This window comes from Lissotriton helveticus, chromosome 7 (assembly GCF_964261635.1).
Source record: "Lissotriton helveticus chromosome 7, aLisHel1.1, whole genome shotgun sequence".
NCBI lineage: Eukaryota > Metazoa > Chordata > Amphibia > Caudata > Salamandridae > Lissotriton > Lissotriton helveticus.
This window is the reverse complement of record NC_136068.1, coordinates 543,812,587-543,839,481: the sequence shown is the minus strand read 5'-3', so window position 1 is coordinate 543,839,481 and position 26,895 is coordinate 543,812,587. Positions and strand designations below refer to the sequence as shown.

General features: G+C 45.3%; 1 protein-coding gene across 1 annotated transcript; it reads right to left on the bottom strand.

Annotated features, from left to right (window-relative positions):
* Positions 1-19,501: 19,501 nt before the first annotated feature.
* On the bottom strand, positions 19,502-26,505 carry LOC144766879 (hemoglobin subunit beta-2-like). The gene is made up of 3 exons (XM_078650589.1): positions 26,414-26,505; positions 25,826-26,048; positions 19,502-19,678 (listed from the first exon to the last, which is right to left on the bottom strand). The coding sequence occupies exons 1-3, from the start codon at positions 26,503-26,505 to the stop codon at positions 19,550-19,552; spliced, it is 444 nt and encodes a 147-aa protein (XP_078506715.1). The 3' UTR covers positions 19,502-19,549.
* Positions 26,506-26,895: the final 390 nt, after the last annotated feature.

The following is a 26,895-nucleotide window of genomic DNA, read 5'->3' as shown; positions in this document are numbered from 1 at the left end:
TTAATCCCAACAGTGCCCTACCTCTACTAATATATATTTTTTTTATGCAAATTTCAGGAAAAATGGAAAGTGAACAAAACATTTCATTTGAAATTGTCCTTCCAGAGTCCAACACAGAAATCATTGATCCAAATGAGATTGAATTTATGGATGAAACATGGGACCAAGAACTACTGCAATGTGTGCAAGCAGTAGATAACCTCCTTGCAAATGAGGACATTTTACAACCTCAGAGACTACAATCTATATTCCATGATTATGAAATTTCTGACAATGAAATGTTAGAAAGTTTAATAAATTATGAAACACAATAAAAAAAGTTTAAAAAAAAAAAAATCAACAAAACCAACAATCAATTAACATACAGCATTTGAAAAGTCTATCATTCATTTTTTTTTTGCTTAGCGGGGCCCCTTTAAAGCCTCCACATCAAACCTAGGGGGTCAGGGAGTATCTACTATGCCCCCTTAAGGTCATTTGCCCCTTCGCTTTTGACCTCCTCTTGTCTCTCGATCCTACCGAGAGACAAGATGGCGGCCGCTCCGGACTGTTTAGAATGTTGACAGACACCGGAGAGCCAATCAACTTCGCTACGCGAAGTTCCGTTACGCGTCAAGTACGCGTACCGGGGCGCTGCCTGGTCCGCGCTTACAGATATATATCTTTTTTTGAACGTTATTTTCTCAAAATCCACTGCAGCACATATATTGAGACCTACAAAAGGCACATCGGGCTACCAGTCCCTACAAATTTGCCAAGTTTCGTGCAAATCCATTCAGCCGTTCGGGCTAAAAGTGAGGCTAACCGCCCTATGGAAAACTCAATGTTAAAAACACGTTTTGGGACCCCCCTTTTTTCTCGGCCCCCCCTGGACCAACTCCCCCCAAATTTCCAATGGCTGCTCAGAAACAAAATGTTCCATTTTCCAGAAAATTTCAGCCAATTCCGTCCACAAACGCCAAAGTTATTAGACATAGAATTTTCAAAAAACCCATAGAGAAAAAATCCTAACTATATATACCTACTGGCGACCGCCAGTAGGTAATATATATATATATATATATTACCTACTGGCGGTCGCCAGTAGGTATATATAGTTAGGATTTTTTCTCTATGGGATTTTTGAAAATTCTATGTCTAATAACTTTGCCGTTTGTGGACGGAATTGCCTGAAATTTTCAGGAAAATGGCACATTTTGTTTCTGAGCAGCCTTTGAAAATTTGGGGGGGGTTCGTCAAGGGGGGGCCGAGAAAAAAGGGGGGTCCCAAAACGCGTTTTTCCCATGTTAATTTCCATAGGGCGGTTGGCCTCACTTTTAGACCGAACGGCTGAATGGATTTGCACGAAACTTGGCAAAATTGTAGGGACTGGTAGCCCGATGTGCCTTTTGTAGGTCTCAATATATGTGCTCCAGTGGATTTTGAGAAATTAACGTTTAAAAAAAGATATATATCTGTAAGCGCGGACCGGGCAGCGGCCTAGGACGCGTACTTTTCGCGCAACGGAGCTTTGTGAAGCGAAGCTGATTGGTTCTCCGGCGTCTGTCAACATTCCAAACAGTCCGTAGTGGCCGCAAACAGTCCGTAGTGGCCGCCATCTTGTCTCTCGGTAGGATCGAGAGACAAGAGGAGGCCAAAGCGAAGGGGTAAATGACCATAAGGGGGAATAGTAGATCCTCGCTGACCCCCTAGGTTTGATGTGGAGGTTTTAAAAGGGCCCCGCGGGGCAAAAAAAAAAAATTATAATAATAATCTTACGGCTGAATGGATTTGCACGAAACTTGGCAAAATTGTAGGGACTGGTAGCCCGATGTGCCTTTGCTAGGTCTCAATATATGTGCTTCAGTGGATTTTGAGAAATTAACGTTCAAAAAAAGATATATATCTGTAACAGCGCACCGCTTCGCGTACTTTTCGCGTTACGGAGCTTTGCGAAGCGAAGCTGATTGGCTCTCCGGTGTCTGTAAACATTCCAAACAGTCCGTAGCGGCCGCCATCTTGTCTCTCGGTAGGATCGAGAGACAAGAGGAGGCCAAAGCGAAGGGGCAAATGACCATAAGGGGGCATAGTAGATCCTCGCTGATCCCCTAGGTTTGATGTGGAGGTTTTAAAAGGGCCCCGCGGGGCAAAAAAAATAAATAATAATAATAATCGAACGGCTGAATGGATTTGCACGAAACTTGGTAAAATATTAGGGACTGGTAGCCCGATGTGCCTTTGCTAGGTCTCAATATATGTGCTTCAGTGCATTTTGAGAAATTAACGTTCAAAAACAAGATATATATCTGTAACAGCGCTCCGCTTCGCGGAGATAAAATTATATCTGTATTACCTAGCTGTTGCTAACACCAGTTAGCGACGGCTAGTAGGAGATAGCGACCATCTTGGGCCCCACTTTGCATGTGAGTGATATTTATCACTAATGACATGCAAAGTGGGCATGCCAAGATGTTAGCGACTGGAAACAGTCGCTAACATCGCTATCTCCTATTATCAACTTTTGGAAATATTCGAGATAAGCGCGAATATCTCCAAAAAGTAACAGCTGCCCTGAGCAGTTCTTAGCCATGTTATCCTATGGGAGGTGGATAACATGGCTAAGAGGATTAGCTCGGTAATGCATGAATATCGCTGAGTTTTCAGCGATATTAATGCATTGCGGTCGGTTTTTATCGTATTTGCGATAAACTTTGATAATAGCAAGGTTTATCTGCGATAATTTCTGACGGTAAAAAAATCTTTGCAATGCATCGTTAGGGATAAATATCGCTTAACTTTGGTAATATGCCCCAACGTCTGTTAACGTTCGATTCGAAGGAAATCAGGAAGTGTTGAAAAACATTGTCTGCGCCATCTTGTCTTTTTTCAAATGCCACACTTTTGTCGTGCACGGCAGCCATTTTAGATGCCTTGACCAGACCCACTCTGTGCACGCTGTCGATCCTTAGCATGGCTCCCCACCCTCGCAAGCATCTCCCCCAGGCAGTGGTCACCCCCGCTCTCTGTCTTATGCATGGGTAATAAACCTCCCCCCATCTGCGCTGCTCTTTCCTGAGAATCACACCCTGTGCCCGCCCGACACCTCCCTTTCGCCCTATTCACTACTGCACCCTCTGACACTCCTTTTCCTCTGTGTCCGATTGTCCAGGCTGGTCCTAGGGTATCAGCTAGCCCTGCAGATGTAGTTTATGGCCACAGCTGTAAAGATTCACCCCTCTTCAAAGGAGTTATAGTAGATCAAGGCCCACACTCGATGAGATCCGTCACAGCAGAAGCGTTGCTATTATCTGAAAACCATCCTGTATTGTGATTGGGGAGGGGACCGAGCGTGAAGCGGAAGATTCCAGGGATGACTCTTTGTACATCAAAGTTTTTACAATTATGTGTCACATTAAAAATATATAGCACTCCGACAAAGTAGTAAGATTATAAAACTTTAATAATTTATAAATATATACAAGAAAACAAAAATAGTAATAACATATAAACATTTTTAGGGAAAAACAACGAAGTAGCGGTCGGCTGTGCGAATAGTCCCAACGCAGCACAACGTCCAGATTTCCGGCGTGGGGCGGGTCATCAGTAGCAAACTGTTGTGCGAATAGTTCCAAGGCAGCAGAACGCGCTGAAATCTAGATGACACGAAAGTGATGTCTAGTAAGTTGCCACCCAGCAAATAACGGCGTGGGGCGTCGCGGGGGGTGGGTCTTCAGTAGCAAACTGTTGTGCGAATAGTTCCAAGGCAGCAGAACGATGGCACCAAGGTGATGTCCAGTAAGTTGCCGCACTGGTTTTGGTATCCTACAATGCTGCTCCGAATAACGGCGTGGGGCGCCCCGGGGGAGGCGGCGTGAACGGGCCTCTCCAGGTGGAGTGTCATCTGTTGTAGTGGGGCGCCCCTTTACCGTTTCAGTTGCCATTCCGTCCGTTTTTGGTCCACTGTGTCAAAAGCCGCAATTCAGCTGAGTTGCGCCCACTCTTGCGGTGCAGCGATAGGCGGCTGTCACAGGACTCTCAAAATGGCGGCAGGCTCTTTCCTTTTTGGGCCTGGTCCACTGAAATGGCCCTGGGACACCTTGGAAATCGGACGCTTGTCTGCTAGGTCTTGGACCCCATTCTCGAAAGCGTCCCCTCCGCCTTGAGAATTCATCAAAAGTTTTGGGGGCCCCGACTCCTGCAGGCTTCTGGTGGGGAGCGGCTGCCATGATTGCTCGCGGAATGACTACGACGGAGCTACGAGATGGTGGTGCTCTCATGCTGACGCCAGCTTCAGTCTGAAACATCCAGAAACAAGGTGGGGCTTTCATCGTTTGGGGGAAAAAAAAAGTTTTCATCCAATGAAAAGTGTTGTTTTTAGGTCATATGATCAAGCCTTCCATCATTAGGAAACCAAAAGTAAAATGAACCAATGAAAAGTTTTATAAACAAGTCACATGACCTGTTATGCGGCATAGGGTATAAAATGCGGAGAAATTACGTTGGCACGTGAGGCGGCGTCAGTAGCGGACCGATGTGCGAATAGGCCGAAGGCAGCACAACGCGCCAAGATCCGGATGGCACCGAGGTGGTGTCCAGCAAGTTGCAGCACTGGTGTGGCCATCCTACAATGTTGAAAGTCGGCGTTGGGCGCCCCGTTGGCCTGTGAGTTTGCGTCAGTAGCGGACCGATGTGCGAATAGGCCGAAGGCAGCACAACGCGCCAAGATCCGGATGGCACCGAGGTGGTGTCTAGTAAGTTGCCGCACTGGTGTGGCCATCCTACAATGCTGAAAGTCGGCGTGGGGCGCCCTGTTGGCCTGTGAGATGGTGTCAGTAGCGGACTGATGTGCGAATGGGGCCAAAGGCAGCGCAACAATATTTTCTGACGAGAAGACACCACAAGGCGCTGAGATGCCAAGATCCGGATGGCACCGAGGTGATGTCTAAGTTGCGGACTGATGTGCGAATGGGGCCAAAGGTAGCGTAACAATATTTTCTGTATGGAAGATACCACTAGGCGTTGAGATGCCAAGATTCGGATGGCACCGAGGTGATGTCTAGCAAGTTGGTGTGGTCATCCTACAATGCTGAAACTCGGCGTGGGTCGCCCCATTAGCCTGTGAGATGGCGTCAGTAGCGGACCGATGTGCGAATAGGCCGAAGGCAGCACAACGCGCCAAGATCCGGATGTCACAGTGGTGGTTTCATAGTTGAGAGGCACTTCATCTGCAGTGGGGCGCCGAGATCCGGATGGCACCGAGGTGATGTCTAGCAAGTTGCTGTACTGGTGTGGTCATCCTACAATGCTGAAAGTCGGCGTGGGGCGCCCCATTAGCCTGTGAGATGGCGTCAGTAGCGGACTGATGTGCGAATGGGGCCAAAGGCAGCACAACGCGCCAAGATCCGGATGGCACCGAGGTGGTGTCTAGCAACTTGCTGCACTGGTGTGGCCATCCTACAATGCTGCGCCGAAAGTCGGCGTGGGGCGCCCCGTTGGCCTGTGAGTTCGCGTCAGTCAGTGGGGGCTGTTTGAGGATCTGACTGCATTGGAAAGCAATGTGATGCTGTGCGTCGCCCCCAAGATGGAGGTTCCTCGGCTGCAGTGGGGCGCCCCTTGATGTTTCACTCGCTATGCAGCTGAGTTGCGTGCGCACTTGTGGCGAATAGGCCGAAGGCAGCACAACGCGCCGAGATCTGGATGGCACCGAGGTGGTGTCCAGCAATTTGCCGCACTGGTGTGGCCATCCTACAATGCTGCGCCGAAAGTCGGCGTGGGGTGCCCCGTTGGCCTGTGAGGTGGCGTCAGTAGCGGACCGATGTGTGAATAGGCCGGAACCAGCACAAGGCGCCAAGATCCGGATGGCACCGAGGTGGTGTCATAGTTGAGAGTTCTGAGCAGCGCTTGTAACACTGTCTGAAGCTTATTTGCACCTGCTGCAGCTTCACTATTGCCCTGGTGTGGCCTAAGATCGCCCATGACATAGGCGGCCACCTCCCGGGGTCCGGCGGAACTTTTTTCCTTTTCCTTTCTGCATCTTGTCCCAAATTCGTTTGACCTGAAGACACGACCAGGTCCCTGAATGTGTGCAGGGGGACGCTATTGATTGAATCAAAATGGCGGCTTCACACAAAGCTGACTCAAGCGTTTTCTGGTGGTTTCATAGTTGAGAGGCACTTCATCTGCAGTGGGGCGCCGAGATCCGGATGGCACCGAGGTGATGTCTAGCAAGTTGCTGTACTTGTGTGGTCATCCTACAATGCTGAAACTCGGCGTGGGTCGCCCCATTAGCCTGTGAGATAGCTGTTCTTTGGATTTGGGCCTGGTCCACTAAAATGGCCCTGGGACACCTAAGAACTCGAACGCTCGATTTTTTTTTCCTTTCCTGTACATGCAAAAAAAGGTAAATGCCCGGTATGTTACACGCTTCATCTGCCACGATGAACTCTCCAGAGGAAACGAAAAAATATATAGTTGTGGTAACTATACCATGCATCGTCATATGGAGAGGTGGCACCAATTAATTATAGTGCTGCATAAAAGAGAGATTTGGAGGAGAACCCCTGACCTGCTAGTACATTCATCAAAGAAGTGGCACTGAGAGCTTCAGAGGCAAGGGAAACGGTCCCAAATATTTAGAAGAACTTTGGAAAGATTAAAATGACATGTTTAGATTGTGGTAAATTAATTTCATGTGGGCAGATGAGTGTTACTCTAATAAATACAGCATATGAACATCATCATAGTCGATGGTTGGTAGAGACATTTTGACTATATCCTGGACCTGCCCGTCCTCGCCCAAAATGGCGCCGGAATAAATGGGACTCGTAACTCCTTGTTGTGTACTGGTTGCAGAACCTTGAAATCACGAGATACGTATGCAGTTTTGAAGCACATGGCGGGCGGGGACGAGAATTGATTGAATATTTCGACATCCCTATTGATATTAAGTTCTGATGTGTTATTGATTACTGTACTGTTGAAAGTTCGAATTAACGTCACCCATGGTACTTGCCCGCAAATGTATATCTAGATAATTTTATTGTAACTGGCCCTGTCGTATTTTAATTATAAAATGTACGTCCACCGATTCCATAACTGTTAGACACCTTAGTTCTTGCAACCTAATGGCCCGCCCGTTACGTTCCTCTACAGTGTAAATGTCTACTCATCACATACGATTACAGTTTGCTCCGTGGCCGGCCCACGTGGTTATAGGCTCGTATTTGTATAATGAAATTTTCACAATAAAGGTTTTTAAAAGAAAACATGGTAGTAGTATATACATTGGTAAAGTTTGTAATAATAGTCACTGTTTTAGAATCATTAAAAGGCAAGTGAAATAAAGCAGACCAATTACATGAAGGGTAAAAGGTATAATACGAAGGAACGCAGTAAAGATAAATGGTCAAGGGCTGTTGTGTTTTCTATTCCTGCAACATAAAGTGATCGATAAGAATCTCATATTCAGGCGTATCGGCGACTAAGACAGCAGGTCGACCCTCTTTTGCTCAACGGCTCCATCATGGGACGAAGAAACGCTCTTTTTCTCGAAAAAAGAATATATTTTACTTGCAGGACAGTTGTAAAATTTCCGGGAAAGTACATTAGCCTGGAACATTATAACATATATTTAAGAAAAAATAATGTTCGGAAGTAATGAAAAGCGTAATTTTTAGGTCATATGAGCAAGCCTTTCATCATTACAATAAGAAAAGTAAAATGAACCAATGAAAAGTTTTATTAACAAGTCACATGACTTGTTATGCTTACGTTACGCGCTGCGCGCCCCGGATGACTTCCGGATGCGCTAACGCGGCGCGTCATATGACGCATTACGCGACAACGCAGGTCCAGAATATAGTCAAAATGTCTCCACCAACCAGCGGTCGGAACACAACCCCTTTCAGCAGGCTAAATAGTTCTGTTAAATGAGAACAGAAGGGACAGGCAACAAGAACCATCAGTGAAAGAGGGGAGGGCTAGTTCTTCTCTACCGGGTTACATTGGGGCGCTACCGGAACTGATCGAATTGGTAGTCTACAGTGTTTCTGGATGTTTCAGACTGAAGCTGGGGTTAGCATGAGAGCAGCATCATTTCGTAGCTCCGTCGTGGCCATTCCGCAACCAATCATGGCAGCCGCTCTTTATCGTTATTTTGGGCGGGGTGGGTGGCGGAGCCGAGCTGTTTTGCAGCCATCATTGTGTGGAGTTCAGTTCATCTCACTAGTTTTGTATTTGTCATGAGGGGTTGTTCCTAATGTTTCTATTTTAGCGAGGTCAAAAAGAGATCCCATTAGTGGCCTACTGATTTTGCTCGATTCCTTTTCTTTTTTTTTACACGATTTTTCGTTATCTGCAAAGACTAAACAGAGTATTGCGACTCTGTGTTTGTTTGTAAATAGAGAATGAACCAAAGAGAACTAATTCTAAAACAGTAAATACTTGGATAACAATCAATCAAATGGAGAGAGAAGCAGGCACGACGGATTACAACGGGGGCAAAGGCCTGCGTTAACTACCTTTCACTATCTGCAAAGAGAGAGTACTCCTAATAGAAATGAGGGGGGGGGGGCACCATTCAAAGCAGATCAGTGTGCATAAACACGAAAATGTTTTCACTTACCACGTACTTGACATTCGACAGCTTATGATATTTGCTATTAAAAAACCATTGAAATTCACTGAAAAAACCATAGGTTATAGACCATATATAGTTAGGAATTAGCATTTACAAAACCTTGAAAATTCACTGAAAAAACCATAGGTTATAGACCATATATAGTTAGGAATTAGCATTTAAAAAACCTTATTTTACTCACACAAAACCATTGAAATTACATATATAGTTAGTTGCACTAACTATATATTGCGCACCTGCAATCCACTGCTGATGATGTCACATATTACATCATTCATGACATGGTCAGTGACATCACTGATGACATCACTGATGACATCTCAAATGACATCACTGATGACATCACTGATGACAACATCCAGTGACTGTATGTTTCTGTAAAGTTAAAATGTGTCTTACATATTGAAGAATGAGTGGAAGTATAAGTGTCTGGACAAAGGATTTAGTAGGTGCATGACTGAATGCATGAGTGAGTGATTAAATGTGTCTCACTGAGTGCATGGGTTAGTGACTAAAGTGTCTTAATTTGTGCATCATTATGTCTGTTGTTCTGTAAACTGCTGCATGTTTTGATCAGTAGCTATATAATTAACTATATGGGTTACTGATTGATTGTCCAAGTATTTGTATGGGAGACTGAGTGTGTGTGTGGCTGGCTGGGAGGTGTGTGACTCTGTGCAGATCAATGTGAACTTGTATCAATGATTGTATAACAAGGTAAGTATGTGTTAGTATATGTTTGAAAATGTAAGGTGCTCTATGTTTAACTGTATAGACAAGAAAATGGAAGTGTCATTGATTCTTTACAGGACTGACTAGGTGTGTGAGTAACTCCATGGATGAGTGGCAGACTGTGAGTGTCTGTATAGGTGTATGAGTGCATATGATAGTGTTGTAAAGATGAGTGATTGTATGTATGAATGATAGTATGGGTGAATGAGTGAAGGTGTGTGTAGACGTAGGAATCAGTGAGTGCGTATGTAGTAACTAGTATTGGTGTGTCAATGGTTTCAAAAATTATATTCTGTATTTAACACTGGGTGAAACAGAGGTTATATTAAAATGTGAGGAGATGCATTGTATTGTCATATGAATGATATCATCAGTGATGTGGTCATTGATGTCAAATGAGATGTCATCAGTGATGTCATCAGTGATGTCATTTGAGATGTCATCAGTGATGTCATCAGTGATGTCACTGACCATGTCATGAATGATGTAATATGTGACATCATCAGCAGTGGATTGCAGGTGCGCAATATATAGTTAGTGCAACTAACTATATATGTAATTTCAATGGTTTTGTGTGAGTAAAATAAGGTTTTTTAAATGCTAATTCCTAACTATATATGGTCTATAACCTATGGTTTTTTCAGTGAATTTTCAAGGTTTTGTAAATGCTAATTCCTAACTATATATGGTCTATAACCTATGGTTTTTTCAGTGAATATATATATATATATATATATATATATATTACCTACTGGCGGTCGCCAGTAGGTATATATAGTTAGGATTTTTTCCCTATGGGATTTTTGAAAATTCTATGTCTAATAACTTTGGCGTTTGTGGACGGAATTGGCTGAAATTTTCAGCAAAATGGAACATTTTGTTTCTGAGCAGCCACTGGAAATTTGGGGGGAGTTGGTCCAGGGGGGGCCGAGAAAAAAGGGGGGTCCCAAAACGTGTTTTTAACATTGAGTTTTCCATAGGGCGGTTAGCCTCATTTTTAGCCCGAACGGCTGAATGGATTTGCACGAAACTTGGCAAATTTGTAGGGACTGGTAGCCCGATGTGCCTTTTGTAGGTCTCAATATATGTGCTCCAGTGGATTTTGAGAAATTAACGTTCAAAAAAAGATATATATCTAGAGCCGCGCCTGGAGCGCTCCCACGTACGCGTACAGGGGAGCGCTCCAGGCGCGCCACGCGATCTGCGCACGGCAAGCTGATTGGTTCTCGGGTGTCTATAAACATTCGAAACAGTCCGCAGCGGCCGCCATCTTGTGTCTCGGTAGGATTGAGACACAAGAGGTGGCAAAAATCAAAGGGGGAAATGAGCAAGAGGGAGCAGGGTACACACCCCCTGACCCCCTAGGTTTCATGTGGGGGCCATAAAAGGCTCCCGCGGGTGAAAAAAATAAATAAAAAAAAAATCGATTTTCGCGGGGATGAGCGCCCGGTACGCGCACCGGGGAGCGTACGGGGGAGCGTACCATGGAGATTAAAAATGACAGACTTTAAAAAAAATAAAGCTTCTTTTTAAAAATTGGAGGTAGTTCTGAAAAGAACTTTTTTTTTCATTTTGTTGTTTTATATATATTTTTTTTTTGTTTTTTTTGTTTTATATTTTTTTAGACTTTTTAAAACAATTTTATATTTTTTTTGTATTTTTTTCAAGGGAAAAACAAAAACAAGGATTCCAAAACTGCTCAACAGGAGCAAAAAAAATTGAAAATTTAGGGACTGGAAGAGCAGCGGTGTTGCTGTTTCTTTAGGGCAATCAGTTCAACACTCTGCTCCCCATAGCAGAGCAGTTCGTCACACTCTGCGCACAAAAATTTGATGCCCGCAAACACCGGCTGAATGTTAGGGATCATTCTTCCACGGGGTGGTCCCGAAGGTGTTGCTCCACCAGTGGAGGTGCTGCCGCCATCTGTTGGTACATTCCGTGCCAGCTCTCTGACACTCTCCCTGGCAAAGTTGTTAGGGTGTCTTCTTTTGACATGCCGGATCAAATTGGCATTGCCAAAACTATATTTTTTCAGAGGATTGCCTCTGGATAAACTACTCCCACATATTTTGCATGTTACTTTGGGAGCGTTCACTTTTTTCTGTCCTTCTGGGATGTCGTAAAATTTCCAAATGAAATGGGTTTTTTTCTTTTGCTGAGGAGGGTCCTCATCCAAAAATCCCTCTGAATCACTGCTGGATGACTCTCTTGCAGCCATTGCTGGAGATCAGAAAAGTAGGAGATAGAGTAGACACAACAGCTCTTGCTCTCTCCAAGTACAAAGCAATAGTGAGAGAAATGGGTGGGTTTCACACAATTTGGAAAAAAAAAAGTTCTGAACCAATGAAAAGTGTTATTTTAAAGTCACATGGTTTGACGCGCTTACGCTACGCGCCCGGGGCGCGTCCCGGGCGTGTATCGTAAGCGCATCGGGGCGCTTACGTTGCGCGATCGTATGCGCTTCCGGGTGCGCTTACGCGGTGCGTCATAAGACGCATCTCGCGGCTACGCGATACGTGTCTTATGACGCAAGGCGTGGCGGCTACGCGATACGTCACGATGTTGTTTTCGTTCTCGACAATAGCGCTTCCGGGACGCGCATTAGTACGCGCCTCGGGGCGCGCCGCCAGATTGCGCTTACCCGTGCGTTCACCTGTCCGCGCCCCGGGAGCGCACTAAAAATAATATTAAAAAAAAATAAAAAAATTATAAAATATAAAATTAGATTTAAAATGTATTATTTTTATAAAGATTTGCTATTAAAAAACCTATGAAATTCACTGAAAAAACCATAGGTTATAGACCATATATAGTTAGGAATTAGCATTTACAAAACCTTGAAAATTCACTGAAAAAACCATAGGTTATAGACCATATATAGTTAGGAATTAGCATTTAAAAAACCTTATTTTACTCACACAAAACCATTGAAATTCCATATATAGTTAGTTGCACTAACTATATATCGCGCACCCGCAATCCACTGCTGATCATGTCACATATTACATCATTCATGACATGGTCAGTGACATCACTGATGACATCACTGATGACATCTCAAATGACATCACTGATGACATCACTGATGACATCTCAAATGACATCACTGATGACATCATGACACACCAATACCAGTTACTACATACGCACTCACTGATTCCTACGTCTACACACACATTCACTCATTCACCCATACAATCACTCATAAATACAGTCACTCATTATTACAACACTATCATATGCACTCATACACCTAGTCAGTCCTGTGAAGAATCAATCACACTTCGATTTCCTCATCTATACAGTTAAACACAGAACACCATACTTTTCACACATAAACTAACACATACTTACTCTCTTATACAATCACTGATACAAGTACACATTGATATGCACAGTCACACACCTCCCAGCCAGCCACACACACACTCAGTCTTCCATACATCCACTCATTCTTCAATATGTAAAACATATTTAAACTTTACAAAAACACACAGACACTAGATGATGTCATCAGTGATGTCACTGACCATGTCATGAATGATGTAATATGTGACATGATCAGCAGTGGATTGCGGGTGCGCGATATATAGTTAGTGCAACTAACTATATATGGAATTTCAATGGTTTTGTGTGAGTAAAATAAGGTTTTTTAAATGCTAATTCCTAACTATATATGGTCTATAACCTATGGTTTTTTCAGTGAATTTTCAAGGTTTTGTAAATGCTAATTCCTAACTATATATGGTCTATAACCTATGGTTTTTTCAGTGAATATATATATATATATATATATATATATATACAAAAACATGTTAAAAGTTTGATGGATGGTACAATCATGTTGATGGAGCTGTGTATCAGACTTTAAAAACATTGACAGAAACGGCCATAATGGGGGTTCCTCCCAATGTTAAGATATGTGCACTAGGCCGGCGGACATCTCTAAATGTGGAGCACATTTACTTCAAACTAATAATCAGGCCTGAAGCCAGAAGGTAATACTTCCGAATGGGACGAATCTGGTTTCTGTAACAGACCCTGGCTTCATCCTGGGCAGCCTTAAATCACGCCCAGGTACCGGTCACGCACAGTCAGATCACCATGGTTGGTGCTTAATGCCTTTAGGTGCAAATTTTATTTAAAACTTTTTTTAAATCATATGTCCTGTTCTTTTACTGGATTTTTGTTCTTTTGGTGTCATTTGTTCACTAAATTATTGTCTATTTCTATAAAAAAGACCTGGATTTTGATTGTTTTTTGTTTTTGACTTTTTAAATGTTTTGGTAATTCTAAATGTGTGCACGTTTTCTTAAGTTACTCAATGATGTCATAGAATAGGTCAGCGTTTTTCTTTCAATTGCTTAGATTTTTTATTGTAAACTAAGACGTTATCATCATACCTAACTATAATATCTTTTTAACCTTTGTTTAAACTTTGTTTTTGGAATGGATTTCTAGGGTCCCTTTAAACGTAAAGTCAGATTTTATTTGCGCAGAGTGGAGTTGGCTGCAAGGCCTGGCCTGCCCCTAGGGATCCCCACCTCCCTTTTTTACATAGTTTTTCGATCCCTTACGCCTCTTGTAGGAGTAAGGTGGGATGTGCTTTATCAGGCAAGAGTCCAGCGGGATCATGGCAGGCAATTTTCTTTTTAATTTTGATTACATTTTGGCCCCACAAGGTCCAGGGTGTCAAGGTGCCCCTACCCATCCCCTTTATAACATATTTAATTTCAATTTTAAGGAAACAGGGACTTTCATGTTGCAGCCAGCCAATCACAGCACGCAAGCTCCCATGGGACTCACAGGAGCTTCTCCTTCACACAGAAGCGACCCAGCCAACGGGTAAAAAAGTCCCCCTGCCAATCAGATCGCTCTATAATTTGAAGTTGCATGTTAAAAAAAATTATAAACAAAAAAGCTCTTACAGGGCATCATGGGCCTCTCCTAGAAAGAGCAGTGAATAATAAATGAGCGGCTCCTGCCACTCCTTTATTATTGATTTTGGTGCCCCCCAGGACACCTTTTAAAAAATATTATTCAGGTGGGGGCATGGCCCCCTCTACCCGAACCACTTTGGGCCCTAGAGAACCCATCCCTTAGGGCCTTTTTAACAATGTGGTTACGTGGTCCCTCTCCCCATGCCACTTCAGGACCCGGGGACCCGAACCCCTGGAGCCTTTCTTTTTAATTAAAGGGGCAGGAGCATGCAGCCCCCCTCCTCAAGCCTCTACGGCCGCAGGAACCCCATCCACCAATGTCTTTATTTTTCAATAAGGGGAGTGGGGGGCACGTGCCACCCCCCTCCCGGAGCCACTGTGGGCCTCCGGGACCTCAAACCCTAGGGCCCTTCTTTTTTTTAAGGGGAGGAGGGCGAGCCCCCATTTCCCGGGGCCTTACCTGGTGCCCCGGTGCCTACCCAAGGCACCCACAACACACACCGAGAGTGTTGTGGGGGAGCAGAGCCAACTTTGCTCCCGCCCGGTGGGAGCAGCTTTCTCTTCTTGCTCCTGCCATGTGGGAGCAGTCTGAGTTTTTCTTCCCGCAAGAGCATGGTAGGGAAAACATGTTTTCTCCCACCCTGTGGGAACATTTATAAAGTCTCTGCCAGGTGCGAGTACACATGCCTTCCCTGCCCGTGCTGTTACTGGCAGGGAAACTAGTGTGTCCCAGGGGTGGGCTCCCCGGGAGACCGTTAGGTAGCTGGCCAGCCCTTCCCCGTTGCCTTTATATTAAAGTTTTGGCACATGGTGATGGGATACCCAGGGCATTTACAACCTCAGGGTAGGGACTGCATAACCTCTCCCATTTGGTTTAAACAACGGTCCGTGAGGGATGCGGTTCCTGGGGCCAAAAATAGATCAGAGAGGGTGGCCTTACACATAGCCCCTCCCAAAATAATACATTTACTTGACCCGGTGATCTGGACCACCTTGTGGGTCATATAAAACTTATTTTAAATGGCAGTCGAAGTTTTTATTTGCTGCAATCTCGCTGGAGTCCTGCAGGATTGAGGCTAATGTTTTACATTTTGGTCCCAAAGGGAGTCCCTGTGGGACGCCCCTTAAGGGCTGGGGAGGATTGCTCCCCTGAGCAAATCACAACACTGTAATGCAGATTGGATTGCAGAAATATTATCTAGCACTAGTAATGACATATCTTCTTGCCTGACTGAGTGGACAGACAAACCCCCTGCACCAGGAGGATTCAAGTATAGGTATAGCCTGACACAACAAGCTTTTTAAGAGATTCCTCCTATACTTTCTCACTCCAAAGCCTTCCCTCAACCGATCCTATCACGTACCAAGCATTTAGTTCAACATGGAATGCAAACGGAAGCGCTTGTTGATTAACCCCTTCCATGCTCATGACGAGCTCAGCTCGTCATGGCATATACCTCTCAGGTGCTCCTGACGAGCTGAACTCGTCATGACCACACCCGTTTTTATTGCTGTCCAGCACAGCAGGGGAAACTCTCTAGCAGCGATGAGGTTAAATCAATCAAAGATAAGGATGTCCAGCGCATCTGTGATGCAAGAATACAGGATAAATCCACCTAGGCTCAAGCAAAGAGAGACTGGGATGAGAGGAGGTGACAGGATCTTAGGGTTGCTTGCTTTGCCAAGGACTCTCATAGATTTTGGTCCTTAGTTACATGGGGCAACGATAGTGTAGCTCCTCCTCCTCAAAATCACATAGCCCCATCAGCACGGGTTGAATATTGTACAATTGTATATGCTGAAGGCTCTTGTATAGTAGATGCCGGATCCAATCATACAGATTTGATAATCAACTAATAGCTAGAGGTAGAGCCCCAGGACCTGATGGCATCCCTGCGGAACTATTCCTGGAGGATAGACACAACTGGTCACAATACATTCTAAAGCTGGCAAATGCTATTGCCGGTGGTGCTCCTCTCCCAGAGTCTTGCAGAGGCGCTAATCCCCATTTTCAAAAAAGGAGATCGGTCCTCCCCACTAAATTATCAGCCAATTAGTTTAATCTGTGGCATGCAAAAAATCTTTACACAATTACTTTTGGCTAAAATCCAGATTTGGATCTCCAAGAACAACGTCCTTTCCCCTTAGACAGCTGGTTTTCAGAATAAAAATAGCACTGTGGACCAGGTCTTCAGTTTTTTACTTTTGTACTGAAAGGTTGTGATAACTGGAAAGTGTTCTATGTATGTGGTTTTTATGGATCTAAAGTCAGCATTTGACTTGGTTCCACAAAAAAGTAATGGGATATCCTCGTCTATGGGGATGCCACTCATTCTGTTGAATCTTGTGATGGAGTACCCAGGGTAACCTTACCGAGCACTTCCATAGAGATATGGGTGTTGGGCAGGGTTGCGTTTTTGCCCCTTCGTATTTTCACTATTTCTCAACTACATTGTATTGTTTTGGCCCCAGAGTGTGATCGATGCCCCTGTAATGGAAGGTATCAAAATGCCAATATTATTATTTGCGGATGATATCCTGCTAATTTCTAAGACACCAGGAGGTCTGTAACGATTGCTGCTTCTTTTTGAGGAATTCTGCAAAGCTCAGGCCTCAAGATCAATACTTTAAAAACTAAATATATGTTGTTTAATTAACCTAGAAGTTATAGGGGAAGATTAATGTTGGGAGGTATGCCACTAGAGCGCACACATGCTTTCAACTATCTAGGCGTCACTTTGTCATCTGATATGGTTTGGAAACTTCAAGTGGACGCCGCGTCCATGAAGCTTAGGCAGATTAGTGGGGTCATTTTGAAGGAACACAGCTGCGCTCATACTAAACCAATAGGCCCGGCCTTACAAATTTATGACGCGAAGGCTTTGGGCTCTGCCCTGCATGGCTAAGAATTATGGGGATTTTCTGATATTGCAGCATTAACCGCTGCTGAGAATAATTTCTAAAAAATCTAACACGCCTTCCTGCTAGTACTCCATTGAATACTTTAATGCTAAATCTGGGCAGAAAAGAAATTGCTTCTAAAGTAAGATTGCTCCCACTTTTATATTGGAGAAGGCTGTTGTCCACCCCCAAATTAGAACACTATGTAATAACTTTGAGAGATGTTTTAGAGATAGCCCAGTTACATAAAATAACATGGTTACGACTGATTAAAGCACTGCTAATCAACATAGACTTGAGGGGGTTCTGGGGCAATCCATGCTCTAAACCCATGCTCTCCCCAGATGCATTTAGCCTGGGACTGCCCTTTGATCAGGAGTTTCTGGGCGGGGTGGTAGATCGCATATTCACCACTACAGGCCTTCAGATAGCAATGAATCCCTTACACTGTTTACTGGCGTTAGTTCCAAAGCCCAAGAGAAGGAAACTTTCCTATAAACTATTGCAATTAATGTTAGTACTTGCCAGGCTTAGAGTGGCGTTTACTTGGATGGGACAGAGGGCCCCAGAGGTGCCCACCTGGCTTAAAGATGTGAGAGAATGGTCCCTGGCAGAGGAAACTCATATGCAACTCACTCGGAGGAACGAGAAACTGCAGGACGATTTATTCGCCTGGTGAATTATGTGTGCCTCGAGACTGTCGGAGAGGGGGTTGTCTTCCCAAAGTGAGTCTGATGGGCCAAGTGACGAATTGTTCTTGCCAGTGGGGTCGGGGTCTGATGGGGAGGGAGGGGGGGACTGCTAGAGCTTATTTATTACAGGGAGTTGGGCGGTGCTCGGCTGCTTCCTCATGATGTTATTTATTTGTCTGCTATTCTGTTAATCCCGGTGTGTCCTACCTATCTAGGTGATACCTGTGTCCTCAAGTGTCGTAATGAGGTTGTCGAGCTGTGTACATGTGTTGTAACTATGCCAATTGAGGGTGTTCTTTGTATATGTTACATAACTGAAAAATTATGTTTTTTTTTAAAAGATGGCCAATCGGGTGGGGAAAGATGGGGACAGAATTACTGGGTATACCCTTGGGGTTCTCATGAGGCCCTGGAGGTGTGCCAAAGAATGACTTGGTTTGTCCTGTAATGAAAATGCCACTATCTACGGGATATGGTCCACTGCATCCACATCCTCATCAGAGGGAAACCCTGATTTTATATTTCTATTTTTTTTTTAAACACAAATTTAAATCCCATGGTTCGTTCATAAAAGAGCGAGGCTAATCGTGGGAATAATGTCAAAAGTGGTTGCAGTGGGCACACAAGTGTTAAGAGCAGGGTCGGCAATAGGCATGGGCAGGGTGGGCAGCTGCCCAGGGCCTTGCACTCATCTAACCAGCATGGGGCCCCGCACCAGTACAACCTTCAAGGATAGTTGGTGACCGGATTATGTTAGCCACCTTCGTTTGTTTTCTCTCCCTCCCCTGCACTATTTGCCTATTTTTCATGTTGTATTTTTTTTAGCTCCGTTTACTGCCTTCCTACTATGTAATGCAATTTCCTTCTGTTTTTACAGTGTGTATGTTAAGCGCTCTGATACCTATGGGTCAATCTAGTGCTATATAAAACTTTTAAAATAAATAAATACCACCAGTCCTGTTGTTTCCCTGCCGATCCAACTGAAAGAAAGCAAGGTGTCTACTTGCAATTAGGGTCCATGGAAGGGGCCCCCCTCCCCGGGCCTTTCGGGGAAGGTGTCGGGAGGCCTAGGGGAGGGAGACATTTCCTCTTGTTCCAATTGCAAGGAGACCATTCAGAGACACTGCGGGACGCCCATTGTCAGCACTCTAGCGCTCCCACAGATTTAACATTCACCCACAAGCAATTCTCACCTCTTCAGCCCAATAGAGCTGTAAAAGAGGTGCTTGTCGGAGGCTAAGAGGAGGAGCTACAGCCCAGGAGGAATCTGCACAAAGCAGCTTCGGGAGCCCTGAATGTGTCACTTTTGTAAATTGGAGGGGCCTCCCACATTCTCTTTTGGCCCAGGACTCCACACATCCTAGAACTGGCCCTGGTTAAGAGGTAGGATGGGCATACATTTGAGAGATGATTGAATGTTGAGGGATAAATTACACAGAAAAACATGCTGACACCTTGGCTGCTAGGATTGAAAGTAAGCACGGAGGACACTGTTTAGTAGAAAGGCAGCGGGTCTCTTTATTGGTGTTCACACATTTTCGGATTTCCTGATGAAAACGTTGGCCTCCTCTGTCAGCTACCACAGATTGCCATCTGCGGTTTGCCTCTGCAGTTCTTCAGTTCTTCAGTCGCAGACAGCTGCCTGAAGTGGATGTGGAGAGCGCCCTCTAGTGGTAATGCTTGGACAGAGCAGCGCAAGACACTGCCAGGAACTTCTCCCAGGCCGCGTGCACTGAAGGGGTGAAGGCGGCTCCCATCTTGCGGGCCAAGACGATCACCAGGCAGTTTCCAAGGAGCTGAGGAGGGAAGCAAATGGGGCTGTTAATGAGTTGTCACAGGACAAAAACCCTAGAATCAGCGCTTATATGCACAATATTGTTAAGAAAGGCTCATCTGCTGAGTGGCACAAATTTGTCTCTGTACCAGATGTAGGGGTGACAAGATTTTGAAAACCAAAAACCGTGACATTCTATAAACAATTAAAAAACGAAAATTTTGCATCGACCTAAAGGCACAGAATGGCGCAATTGACAGCGCTCCGCTCACCACCCTGAAAATCACAGAGAGGATCTTAGGGGAATTAAATGCACCTTTAGTATACATCACCAGGGGCACAACTAGACCCGAACTTCAGGAGGTGGGGGCTAAGACTCCCAGCCAGGGCTGACTCAAGCACTGGATGAGGTTGTTACGATAGTCTTTTTTGGTGCTCTCCTCCCCTATAACCTCCTTCTCCATGAATTCGGACGATGGCTAGGGAAAATAAATTATTTATTTAATTTTTCCTTCTCATTGTCAGTCGAAATCTCCCCTCCTCACCCGGCCCCACCGCCGTACCTCTCTTACCTGCACCGACCGTGGCTGCTCACAGCCATTATATGAGGAAAAAGATCTATCGAAGTGTTGGGGTGTGATACTTCTCCCAAATTCAAGCAAGCAAAACAAGTTAACAGCTTTCTTGTAGATGCTTTAAGGGAGAGTAGACTTCTCCTCTGAGAACGTTGTAAAACTTTTAGGATCAAATTTGCTAAAAAACTGCAGACCCTTATAGGGCATTCATGAAATATTCCAGTACTTTCATGGTGCACCAGGGAAGCCTGGCCTTTCCTACGAATAGATGTCATTTTTTTCTAAAGTCTTAAGTCAGAAATTACTTCCACTATAGGTCATCATTTTTGAGCCCCATATGCCAAGGAGGACATTCAATATGACAGTGCCAGGAATTTACCATGGATACTTCAGCCACAGTCATGGGTACCGCTAATATCAGTTCCAACACTTTGCTATGGATCCACCCCAAATGCTAAGAAGGGGCCAGACGTACAACCCTATTTTGCATGCGCCTACGGGTTTGCGACCCATTTGCACACGCAAAATCTAATAGGGCCATGTACAAGCCCTAATTAGCGAGTCACAATTTTTTTTGCAACTCACTAAATAGGAATTGTGAGTCCCTATTAGGTAGGGGGGTTCCAAGGGCGTCCCTTCTTAATAGCGAGTCAGAGGCCTATGTAACAATGTTTTGCGACCACAATTGCGGTCGCAAAACACTCGCAATTTACCGCTCTCTTCAAGAGGGTGGTAAATCACTCGCAAATGGGAAGGGGTCCCCGGGAGACCCCTTCCCCTTTGCGAATGCAGGGGAAAATATTTTTTAGGGGCAGGCTGCGGTCCAAGGGACCACTACCAGCCCATAAAAAATTAAACGAAAACATTTAATTTTTCTGTTTTTAAATGCATCCCATTTTCCTTTAAGGAAAACGGGCTGCATTTGAAAAAGTAAAACTGCTTTATTTAAAAACAGTCCAAGACAGGGAGGTCTGCTGAGCCCAGCAGGCCACCATACCTAGGAGGGCTAGCCATTCCTAAAAGGGGTCACAAATTGCGAGTGCCTTATTAACATGCATGATGCATGCAATTTGCTACTCCATTAGGAAACGCTAACTGTGTCTCAGACATTGTTGTACATGTCATTTTGCGAATTGCAAATTGCGACTCGCAATTCAGCGCAATTTGCGAGTCGCTAAATGAGATGGTCGGACATCTGGCCCTAAGTGTATGTCAGGGCCTACGGCCAGGTGTGATGGCACATGTTATGTGTCCCTGCTGCTGGGAATGACTGGGCTAATGCCTTTTTCAGTTAGATAGTTCAAATACCCACAGTCAATGATGGTGTCTTAATAGAAGCATGTCAGGGCCTGCAGTTTGCCATAGGTAACTTTCCATCCTTATGCTTTTGGTGCCCATGCCCATAAGGCAAGAATAACCTCTATTATGCCAGACCAGCAGCACACTTGTAAGCACAACATGCATAAACTGACACACACATTCTAACCATATCCTTTGTACTCTTTCATACATTAGCACGCTGTCACACTCACACACAGACACACTGCCCCTCACACTTCTATTAGTCAATCTGCTTTTATTGTTTTAGTAAAGTGCACTTCCTTAAAATAACTGTACGGGCTTATATTTGGTTTTATGTGTGGATCAAGCAGTTACAATATTGAAAATGAAGTAATTCATGTTCTAACATTTAATATCACAGCATCCAACTGATCTTATGAAATGCTTGACTTCTTCGGCAACCATGGATTTTTATCAAGTAACACTTTGAATTTTGGGGTTTTTGAGAACAACTTACAATGTAAACAAAGAAAACCTACATGTTTCGTAATGAAACACTGCGGTGAATGGAAATTCAGGAATGGCTGAAGGTGTCACACAATCCTCAGTCCAGCACCATACCCCAAAGCCTCAGCCCTAGCCTACCTCCTTGTGCCATCCTACATTCTCAGTCCACTCTCCCTTCTTGCACCTGCCCGCTGTTGCAGATGGAATTAGGTAGGCATCTAGTACTATGTAAGGAGCAGGTATTCTGTGGGTGCTTTTGTAGAAATATGTGTATATTCATGAAAGTTGTGTAATTTTTATATGTGCAGAGTAAGAGGTGTGCTCGTGTAAGTGCTGAGTGATGGTGAAAATTGTGAGTGAGTGCAGCGTTGGTGCAAGTGTAGTTTGAACAATGTGTCAATGTGACTGTCGGTTGTGCTGCATGAATGCAATGTGAGAGGAGGACCCATGTGAGTGTTGGGTGAGAGGAGTGCATGCAGAGTGAGAGAAGTGAATGCAGGGTGGTGTGAGCGGTGTAAATGCAGAGTGAGTGGTGTTCCTGTATGTGGTGCAGGGTGAACAGCAAGAAAGAGGACTGGTGAGTGCATGGTGAGAGGAGTTAGTGCTGAGTGTGTGGTGTGTCCCTAAGAGTTCTGGCAGATTATTGCCCCTGTGTGCAGGCAGGATGAAGAGAGTGCCTGTATGAATGCCGGCTGAGCGGTGTGCCCCTGTGAGTGCAGGGTGAGAGGAGAAAACGCAGGGTAAGTGGTGTCGCTCCAGGGTGTGTGCTATGCTTGTTTGTGTGGTGTGAGTCCAGGGTGAGTGATGTGCCCATATGAGTGAAGGGTGAGCTTTGTGAGTGACAGGAGTGTCTATGTGAGTGCACATTGAGCGGGGAAACATCCTTTACAACGCAACTTTTACCACGCCGTGCCTTTACGATGCAACTTTTACAACGCAAACCATTACAACGCATTGCGCTGGGGGGCGCTCTAGGATAGGGAATAAGTATAATTTACTATCCAACACCATCCCTAGTGTCCACGGGGACTGAAGTTGGAATAGTAAATTAAACTATTCACTATCCAGCACCCCAAAGCGCTATGCGTTGTAAAGGTTTGCGTTGTAAAAACCGCGTTGTAAAGGCATGCGTGGTAAAAGCATGCGTTGTAATTTCATACATCCCTTGAGCGATATGACATTGTTAGAATAGGTGGTGAGTGGTGTGAGTGCAGTGTGATCACTATGAGTGCAGAGTAAGCAGTGTGTTCATGTGGCTGCAGGGTAAGTGGAGGGAGAACGGCATGAGTTCATGGCGAGGGAAATGAGTGCAGTGTGGTCTTTGTGAGTGCAGGGTGAGTGGTGTGCTCGTGTGAGCGCAGGGCAAGAGGAGGAGGAACTGTGTAAGTGCAGGGTAACAGCATGAATTTAGTGTGATCACTGTGAGTGTAAGGTGAGTGGTGAAAGTGACAAGTGAGTGGAGTGTCATGTGCATGCAGGGTGAGCAGTGTGTTCATGTGAGTGAAAGGCAGGAGAAGGGGAATGGCGTGCGTGTTTTCTGAACAGTGTGTGTGCAATGTGATCGCTGTAATTGCAGGGTGAGCGGTGAGAACGAAGAGTGAATTGTTTGCATGCAGGTTGTATTCTCAGACACCTGGAGTAACTCAGCATTGTATTGACGACTGGTGTAGGGTTTTAGATATAAGTTAAACTATGGCATCAATCAGGGATGGAGGGTGGAAGAAATAAATAATGTGCAAATCCTGCAAAGAACTTTCAGTATCCTGGTTAGGGGTGCCAGCTGATCTGATTTCTACTGGAACCACTGGTATTTCCCAACCAGTACAAAAATAAGCAAAAACACCTAAAGCTGGTATTTTTTTTATCACTTATCTCTGCATACTTCAAACAGCAAATATAAATAGAAAGCACTTTTAAATGTGTTCTAGGGCTGCATTAATGATCCATAACTAATAATTAAAGGAAACAAAGACAGAAAAGTCATATTATAAATGAATACATACCATTTAATTTACAGCCCTATTTAGTCTCAAGGCGAGGCCTTTTCAGACTCAACAACAAATGGCCGGTATTTTTATTTTGGAAAGGTGGCATCCCCACTTGTGAGGTTCCTTTTTACTAAATGCATTCTCCCACTGTGGCATTAACAGTAAAATACAAATGTGAGGAATAGGCGGAGTGGGGACCAGGGGGTACTAGAACCCACAGCAACCCAGGCTGAGACACAATACGGGGCAGTGGTGTGGGAGAGGGGAATGGGGGGTTACAGCTCTTTTAGCCCTATGGGCATTGCACGCCTGGTATCACCTCCTGGCAATAAAATTACGTTCTGTTAGGAGTTGCTAATTATCCACTAGAAAACATGAAAACATTCCTCCCCCTGTGTTCAGTTGACCCTCTCTGAAAACCAGGACATGTGCTAAATTTGCTGAAATTAGCTAAGACGGGTGGTGAAAATCCAAACCTTTCCTGGCAAATCCAGGACGCCTGCCCACCCTACCCTTGATGCGAGGTCTCAGCTGTGCTCAGTCTCCGGCCATCAGTCAAGGGCCGTTCTGTCTTTCTCGGGTCAGCTCCCCAGAGGGTTGTTCCCTCACAGGACAGTCTTCAGAGGTGTGCCCCCTTTCTCTCCAGAGTGTTAGCCTTCAGAAAAGTGTTCTTTCGCTCTTAGTATCCTGCTAGATTTCTGTCTCCCTCCCCTTCTCTCTTTTCATCCAACTCAGTGAGGAATTCTCTCTTTCTTCCCGGTGCCTATGCTCACAGGTTTTTGATGCTACATTGCTCCATCTCGCCAGAGCGCCATAGTTTCAATTCTTGACTTTAATTTGATAACAAAAAATAAATATCTGTTTAAGTTTGAAGCTCTGATTTGCTTCTGTTGAACCAAATAATCTGACAACTGATAACAATGATGTGACTCAGAAAAGCCCGCAATGGAAACGTGGCGTCCTGACGATACTAGAGTGAAGTGGCCACGCTGAGGAAGGTGAGGTGTCTACCTCCCTGAAGTCAGTCCTCTGCGGCGTGCTCCCTTCTCTGTTTATTTCTCGAACTGTCTCTGTCAGGGCTTTTTGCTCTCTGCTTTCGTCGGCTCAATCCTCAGGCTAGCATTTGTTACTCAGCAGTTTTTTCCCTTAGTTTCACTGGACCTAGACATCCATCTAGAATGCTGGAGAGATGACGAAACCGCCATTGCCCTGGCCTGTGTGCACGCTGAAAGCCCATTAGTAATGTATTGGGACTTAAAACCCGTTGGTTTTAGGCCAGGTCTTGGGTGTGCCTGCTAGGCTCGGCACTCATATAAAGAGTTGCACTGTATTGTTTTTTTCCACAAGGGCGGCCTTAGGCATGTGCAAGCTGTACACCTGCACAGGGCCACCAAACCCCAGGGGCCACCACTCCAATATATATCCTTAATATAATAATCCTCTGAGGATGGATACATATTTGAGTGGCGGCCCCTGGCCCGGGATTTGGCGGCCTCCGCATCTGTTCCACTTCCAAACACCCTAACCCCCCCCCCCCTTCACTGGCATCTACGCTCCGTCCTGCCCAGGCCCCCTCTTCCGGGGCCCCCTACCTACGCTCCCTGCCCAGGGCCACCATGAGCCTAGAGCCGCCCCTGTTTTCCATATTGAGATATAGCCTCCTGATGTGTGTATATCAACATACTCAAAAACGCACCCGCGCGCACACTGACGCACGCACACATGCACGCACTCTCTCTCTGACAGACGTGAGGCTTCTCTTCCTCAGGTGTGCCAGTCCTCAGGATGGTGTTTCCCCCTCAACCGTTTTCTCCTCACCTGGAAGTTCTGAGGGTCCACGTGGAGGGTGTCCGCGTGCAGCTCGCTCAGTTTGGCCAACGTGCCCTTGATGTCACCGAGGTGGCTGACAGCCCCTCCGAGAGCGGACAGGACCTTCTTGCCGTGGGCGGCAACCTTGGCATTGCCAGCGATGGCTGATGCGGTGGAGAGATCCCCGAAGCTGCTGAAGTACCTCTGGGTCCAGGGGAAGACGACCAGCACCCTAAGAGGGCGGAGAAAGGAGCGAGGCAACAGGCTGTTAATAATGCTGATATGCATACACAATCAACTTCTGCTGAAAATACCCAATACATTTAGGTCCCCAAACCGGCACTTTTTGTGAGCCTGTCTGACTCGACAGACATCTCCATGACCCTGGGAAATCACCTTGGATAGTTTACTAGAAAATGTCGTCGGCTAGTAAGCTATGGGTTGAAAACATGTTAGGAAAATCTGCTGAAGAGGCCATTTTAGGTTTCCCAAGGCTGAGAGGACAGGGGGAGTATCAGGTTATAGAGGTGTAGGTGTAAAGGAAGATGAATGAGTGGAGATGGTGGGAGAAGGGAGATTACAATTGGCTGTAAATACCTGCCCAGGGTTTCCTGCCCATCAGCTGCCGCGTCCACCTGTGCCCACACTGAGCTGATGGCGGCCTGCTCTTCTGCTGTCCACTGGACCATCTTTGCTGGCGGTGCTGGTAGTTTGTTGAGTCAGAGTCTGCTGCTGGAAGCTGCTGCTGCTGAAGACTTCTGAGACCCCAGAGATTTATATGGCCGGCGGCCAAGACACACCCAGGGTGGGTCGTTCTGCTGAGTCACGCTGGACCCTCTTATCTCCTCAGGGGGGCTCTCTAGCCCCCATCGCTCTGCCCTTTCTGACGTCGTCTTGTAAAAAAAATATGTTTTTATCACGTCCGCACGCCTGGTGCACAATATACAACCTTAAAGTGCGTCACCCTAATTGGTTAAGTTGTGCTCCTTTCACAAAAGACGATCAGTACATAGATCCACATATTGTGATGCTATATGGAAAGTTTCCAAGGCATTATAGATTACCAGTGTATAAAAGGC